General features: G+C 47.4%; 1 protein-coding gene across 4 annotated transcripts in view; it reads left to right on the plus strand.

Annotated features, from left to right (window-relative positions):
• chchd3a (coiled-coil-helix-coiled-coil-helix domain containing 3a) overlaps positions 1 to 6332 on the plus strand; it is a 35253-nt gene extending 28921 nt beyond the window's left edge. For 3 of the 4 annotated variants that reach the window (XM_088407091.1, XM_088407092.1, XM_088407094.1), the window contains 3 exons: positions 1991 to 2126; positions 2248 to 2282; positions 5888 to 6332. In XM_088407091.1, the coding sequence (XP_088263217.1) occupies positions 1991 to 2126; positions 2248 to 2282; positions 5888 to 5897 (181 nt within the window). In that variant the 3' untranslated portion in view covers positions 5898 to 6332. The remainder of the gene's footprint in view (positions 1 to 1990; positions 2127 to 2247; positions 2283 to 5887) is intronic. The other variant, XM_088407093.1, reaches the window with a different exon arrangement.
• The last annotated feature ends 721 nt before the right edge of the window (positions 6333 to 7053 follow it).

Raw genomic sequence — 7053 nt, forward strand, 5'->3', positions numbered from 1 at the left:
ACTCAAGCACCGTCTCGCCCTATTTATTGCCGAGCCAGCATAAAAAGAAAAAAAAAACGTTAAAGAAATTCTCTTGCTCTTTCCCATTTCTCTCTCACAAGAGTCCATTACCGGTGATAAACACCGTGCTTTGTATCAGCGGGATACACCTGGCATTACCACCGATGCCTAAGAAAGCAATTAGTGGCCCATCTCGTTGCGCTAGATGCCTGCGGGCAGTGTAAAAAATGACTGCCAGGATCCGTACAAGGAGGGTGGCAAAGATTTCAAGTATTAGCCTCTACAGTGTAACGATACCTGTATTTGGATTCAGAGTTTTGAAGGGTTTTGTAATCCACTGATTGGTGACCATAGAACATATAAAAGACCGTATTTACATCATAGTTTTTCATTGATTAGATTGGGCCTTTTTGGCACATACGTATGATTAAATAGGTGACTTAAGCTTGGCTGTTGTGTCGCTGGAATTGTTCCTTGCTCCGTATCTTCTATCTGCAACCTGGCACACAGAGTCCAGTTCTGGTTGAGACCCTAAGGTCACATCGGTTATGCAAAATCACCCTACTCGTGGGTGTGCAACCAAGACAGAATGAGACTAATAACCATTTTTTTGATAGATCGGACCTTCTTCTGCATCGAGCAGAATAAGGCTCCACAGCCGTGTCGATATACAGAGAGCACATAGTCTTCTGGTGATTATTATTACCTAGCGAGCGTTAAAGATAAAATAAATGGATACAAATAGTAAACGTTCTCCAATCCTTTATCCACGGTCCGAAAATACAGTGCATCTCTTCAGTGAAGGACCATTCTGTATGTCAAATTCGGGTCAATTTCCAGCTAAACTTTTCTGACACCCTGTTGACTTCAAAAAGTGGGTCACGCCTCCCTTTTTTTTTTTATCCTTATTTGACCTTTGGACTCCAACAATGCGATTATGTGTGACCTGCACAGGCAAGGACAATTTCAAAGCCAAAAACCGCATCGGTTTCCTGCTGCATTGCACTCTGGGTAATGATCCGTCGTTTCTCGATCCCCTGCTTTGCATCTAGCAGGGGGATAATTTCCCTCTCTGGGGGGTGACTCAAACATCTGATTGTGACGACGGGGGACCCGGCTTCAAGTCGCTGACAGGCCACAAAGAAAAAAAGGCTTTCACGGACGTTTTAGTGCGATCGGCGGAGTTTCCTGGGCACCGGCGTGAACAAAATGATGACGCCGCCATTAGCATAATAGCCCTCACGTGCGCACATGTCGTCAATACGGAACTTAATGGCGTGTGGGAAGCGTCAGACAAAAGCCGTTAAACATGGGACACGAGTCACGGCGGCGCACGTGCCGGCGCCGTTTGCCTTTTCGCGCCCAAGTCGAGCGGAACGTCGAGCCCTGGCATCTGGAAAATACCGCAACGCTAAAGCTGCAGTAGGCCTTGGGGACACACTTCAGCTTTACGCCTTTCTCGGGATGCTAAAAGATGGGGGGGGAGTCGAGAACAATCACTGATCGATAAATGTACCCTGAGGACGGATCAATATTTTGCTCCGCGCTTCTTTTTTGGAGGATTTCATATGTAATACGCGGAAGATAGAGTAAGCTTTGGGGTAATTTTACCAAAGCATCATCAGTCTTGTAGTTGTGTCTCTATTCTGTAATCCAATACATTGATTTGCACACTACTCTTTCCCTTATGCTCTCCAGGTAGCCAGTAGATGTTTTGTCCATTTTTAAAAGGTCGGACTGTAACTAGACGGGATTTTTTTTTTCCATTCCTCAGCAATTCCTTCGTTGGCGATTTTTGCTTGAGGTGTTTTGAACCGGAATGACAGGAAGGGAGGATAGACTGCTTAACTGTTTTGCTCAATGAGCCGCGTTGTCTCCCTTAAGAGCCACAGATGTTCGTCACTTTTGCCTTTAGTTTTCCCCAGCCTGGCACATTTGATTTTCCCACCTTATGTTCCCTCATTTCGCCTTCTCGCTTACCCTTCCGCAGGCGCTACGACACGCATCCGGTATGCGCCGACCTGCAGGGCCAGATCCTTGCGTGCTACAGAGAAAACCCCGGCAAAACTCTGCATTGCTCCAACATTGCAGCCATGTACCTGCAGTGTGTCAACAATGCCAAGCAGGTACGCCATTTTCACCCCGTTGCGTTCATTACTGCATTTTTTTTTGTTAAAATACACAGTGCTGCTTTTGCATGTTTTAATACTTTGGAATGCCGCTTTTCTTTTGTTCTTTTCTGCGAAGAAAAATAAGCACGCAGCCTCACGGACAGATGACATGTGAGTTGTCCTTCTCTTATCATATGGCAGATTTTAGTCGGCGCGCAAATAACCATTACTTTAATAATCAATTACTCCACAAGTTGGATGGAACCAAAAGCGTTTCAGACCTTGGAAATAAAAGCGCGCAGTGTAATGGCACAGCTTCATCAGACTTTTATGGGCCACGTTAATTGAGAACAAGTTACCGTAATTCCCCAAATACAAGACACACCTTTTTTCCCAAAAATGAAGGCCAAAAGTGCATCCTATACACGATAACTTCAAATTTTTGAGGTCAGCCAAATAAGCCAAGTTTTGACACACAGATGTGCATTTTTATATCATACTTACAATAATTACCGTAACGGGATGAGCCAGAGGGCGGATGTCCGCAAATGCCTGTTGCAACACTCGTGTTAGCTGCACAACTTTGGGTGTCTTTGGTAAAATGAACTCGAGCTGCATCGCGAGTAAAAGGAAAAACAAGAATTTTGAGCGTATTCAACGTTACACTGGCAAGGCATTCACTGACAATTTGACCTTAAAATCAAGGGTGCATCTTATTTGGGGAATTACGGTACTTTAAATGTCATTGCCAAATTATGTGTGGTGAGACTGTGATATTAGTGCCTTGCTTTTTTTTTTTGAAGGCCCTACTTTTGAAATATGAGCTTGTATGAAATCCGACTAAATTCTCCCAATGATAGCTTTCTTTAGCTTATGCGCTTTACAGCTGTAATTTCCCTCCCAGTGAGTAAATAACACACTCTTTGACAGTGAAATATAATTTGCCTCCTCTTACCCAGGTAGCCAGTTTTAACATTGCGATTTATTTCCCGAATAACTAACCGGCATAGGGAGTCCCTTCTGTGTGTTTTTTTAATGTCGTTACACTTGGACACCATTCATCTCCTCCCCGAGCACCAAGTTAAAATGCAGTCTCACTCGAGCCCCCTCGAGTGGATGCTAACTTGATTTCCGGGCGCTTACAATGCGATCCATAACCACGGCTATCCCCCCCAAAATGACTTATTTACATTCATGGAACGTTTTTATTAGATTTTTTTTGCTTTTTTTTTTCACAATTTCATCGTTTGTACGGCAAATGAGGTAAAGTGCTCCGGTGCACCCTCGCGGGCATCGCCATTGGATGCCAAAGTTACACGTGGGGCAGATTTTTAAGCTTTGCGTCATGTAAATTGCAAGGATGTTTTATTCATGGCGTGGGGGAACTGCGTTTCAGCGGCGGCTACCTGTAGCCTCGCCGGGGCGCCGTTATATGATCTTGTAAATTGTTTTGAAGCGAGTCTGCCGACGATATGGTAATCCCGCCCCGTGTTTATCGCCCGGCGGCAATCTCGGCACACTTTTGCTCGTCTGGGCTTTATCTGACTTGTTTTTTAAAGCCATTAGCTGCGAAAAGAGACACTTTTGTGATAAGGCTCCAAAGCAATAATATGCAGAGTGGTGACGCAGCCGGGGGCGGGGCAGGGGGGTGGATAGAAAGAAGAACGACGCCGATAGCGATGACCACGATTACGATGTTTACACTATTTTATCAGAGCGGACGCAGGAAGCCGCGCCGGCATACAAATGTCAAAGGGTGCCATTTTTGACCCTTGGACAATCCGAGCGGGCTCCCCGCCAAAGACGCCTCGGATCCCTTTGCCTTTCTTCGCCCTTGGTTTTAAATCCAGATTAAAAACGGCGCCGGCGAATCCCCGAATCTCACGTCCCTAAGATTGACTCCTCAACTAGACCCGGACAGGACAACAGCAGGCTTTTGTCGCTGATAATTACTCTTATCGCCGCAGCCATTGATGACATTTCGACCCGTTTCCGGCGCCTTTAACGCCCCGGTCGCCGTCCCTTCTCCCAGCGTCCTTATTTCCACTTCTAATGCATTCAGCACTTAACACGTCCAGATAGCAAACAGTAAGTTGAAGGCGGCCCAAGGGCACGCGAGATGAAGCCCGCCCCTTCCCTCCTCCTCCCTCTCGTTCCCTTTCGGCGAGTTTATCGCCCGGCCCGATCTCCGTCGGGTCGGCGGCGGCGGCGGCTCCCCCTCATTGCGTATTCCTGCCGCATGAGCGGCCCCTGCTCCCTATCTTTCCCTTGTCCACTTCATTTCTTTCCCTGACCCTTCCGTCGCTCTGCCTCGCATCCCCGGGCTGCGTTTGTGCTGTGAGAGCTTTGAAAGTGTGACAATGGAGAAGAAGCTGCTAGCATGAATAACAACTCCAAGGCTGACAAGTTCTGTCTGCTCTTCCTCATACCTCCGCTTCCTTAATCACTCGGGCGGTTTGATGCTTTATCATCACCGCTAATTCCGTTTGGAATCTTTTTTATTGGGGGGGGGGGGGGCTTATAAATATACTTATAAATGCATAATACGATTGACTGCTTGCCGATTTATGGGGGATGGGTTTGTTCTCAAAAAGTAGCTCACAAATCACTGCTAAGAATAGCTAAAATTGTTAACATTTTTTGATTTAGTTCAACGTGACATGCGACATGTTTTTTAATGTGCCTGATATTCACTTATAATACCACAAAACATTGTGGTGTTTTTGATTTTTTCAAATATTTGTAAATGGGAGATTCCAGCGTTGTAATTTGAATATCGTGATGTTTTGGCTCAGAGTTTAATATTGCTCAATGTCGAGTTGGGATAGACCAATTGAAACCCTCCCTCGGATGGCGGTTCTTCCGACAATTGACATTTTTCTGGGAATTTACTTTTCTCTTTTAGCAATCAGTTTGGAAAGATACTTTTTTTTTCCGTTTGACCTTGACCAAGGTTCTCAGAAGCCAGAGAGTCGATTCTAATTGGTGCAGCGAAAACACAGTAGTCCCGATTGGTCACGGGAAATTGGCACCTTTAAGCCAGCTCTTGTCTTGTCGATGGTTTTGATTTTTTGTTTTAAAGGACAAACAAGTACACAGGGTGTGAGGCGGAAGAGCTTCCGTCTATTGACCGCACCGAAGGTCAATGGACATTGAAACGCCGGATCGGGATAGAAAGTTCCTTTTCATTTTACGGCCTTAAATATATACTCACACTTCCAAGCGGTACTCTTTATGACCTGGAAATGCTAATTAGCCTGAACATGAGCTGTTGAGCAAGACTACTCGGATACTCCGGGGCGCTCTGCCAGTACGCCTCCGACGTTATAATTTGCAGTAAACCGGAATCAGCCTTCAAGTGCGGACTGGCCGCAACCAGCCGCGCTTTTACAGGCTGATCGATAATAATAGGGACTCTTCGAGGATCTGGACACGTTTAATCCACCGGCCGCACCGCATCGCTCTCCCTGGCGGACTCCTTCTTAATTTCCTCGTCTTCATCCTTCCTCTAAGGCAGTGCTCATCCGTCGTCTATCGCCGCCGCGGCCAAGTTCAAATGGTTATTGACAGCCGGCGCCGGGGATTTGCGGTGGCACTTATCGCCAACACGGAATCGGCCGCCCCCGGGTCCCCCTCCTTTGACCGACTATCCCCCTTGGCTTCCATTGTACTCGCACGCCTTCCTTTTCCGTCTCGTCTTCCACGCGCGTGACATCATCTCTTTGAGTTTGTCTGTTTTTAGTTGGAGTTTGTTTTCTTTGTCTCTTTTCCTCCAGACCAAGCTGAGGACCGGGGGCTAAGGAGGAAAGGGAATAAGAACGGTGGCGCAATCAGGAGTTTATGGTGCGGGATTACTGATTATCAACCGAGCGAAACGAGCAAGAGGAGAAGATTGAGCCGGCACCCAAGTACACGCCCTAAGCCAGATCCCAAACCCTGTCATGCATCTCTCCTGTGGACCTAGCACGGAGGCGGAGACACTTTTCCCCCTTCGAGGCCTTAGAAAGACAAAAATGATACAGCGGATGCACCGAGTGGAAGAAGCTAGTTCCAAGCCACTTCTCACGTTCTCCGGCAAATATTTTTCCAAACGGTTCTGTTTTGATGTCCTAATTCTATGCGCTACACACACGCGGCCACATTGCGTTGTGCTCCGTCTTATTAATGTAACTCTCCGGACCAGCACGCGATCAGAGGAAAATAAAAGATGCTGCAACTGTTGTTGAACTTTTTCCCCCGCTTGATTAATATTCAGCAGGCGCCCTGCGTCTCGCGTGTTTTATGCTAATAACGCCGTCCGTCTTTGATGGATGCGCGACCGCACCGTGTTTTGTCGCAGCGTCGTTTCGCCGAGATCCGGCTCTCGGGCTCCGCGGTGCGTTTTTGTGCCGTTTTCTCCCCGCTCGCTCTCCCGGGCTGACGGCTTCTCCGTGCTTTCTAAACTCCTGCTCGTTTTTGGGTGGAGTTTTGAGGATCCGATCTTAATTCGGAATCATGAGGAGAAAGTGAGCGCGGGTGATGGACGGAAGAAGGCTGTGTGCATGCAAGCGTGAGATTCTTTGCGATTAATCCCCCTCTGTCTGTCAGTCAGCCGGCCCGACTTCTGGACTCCGCCAGAGGTTGAGGGCTGTCTTGTATTATGCCGTGTGTATCGGGGGGGATTTTCGAAAGGTTGGGGATAATGACTCTCAGGGTTCACGACAGGTGCCAATTTCGGCGCCGTCTCTCTGGGTGACCCCGTGCCTCCTCAGCCCGCGATGAGGTCAGATGCCCCGGAATCAAATTAATAGATGGCGGTGGGTGCATGGTGCTATCTAAACAACGCCTGTGCAATCTCAACAGTGTTATTCATTCAAAAAGCTTCTCTGGAAAGTCTCAACGATGTTCTCCTAAGGCTGCGTGAAGAGATTTTCCAGCGTCGCGCCTCTTTATTTACACTGAT

The sequence above is a fragment of the Hippichthys cyanospilos genome, chromosome 22 (genome assembly GCF_059441005.1).
Source record: "Hippichthys cyanospilos isolate Australia breed blue-spotted pipefish chromosome 22, RoL_Hcya_1.0, whole genome shotgun sequence".
Lineage (NCBI taxonomy): Eukaryota > Metazoa > Chordata > Actinopteri > Syngnathiformes > Syngnathidae > Hippichthys > Hippichthys cyanospilos.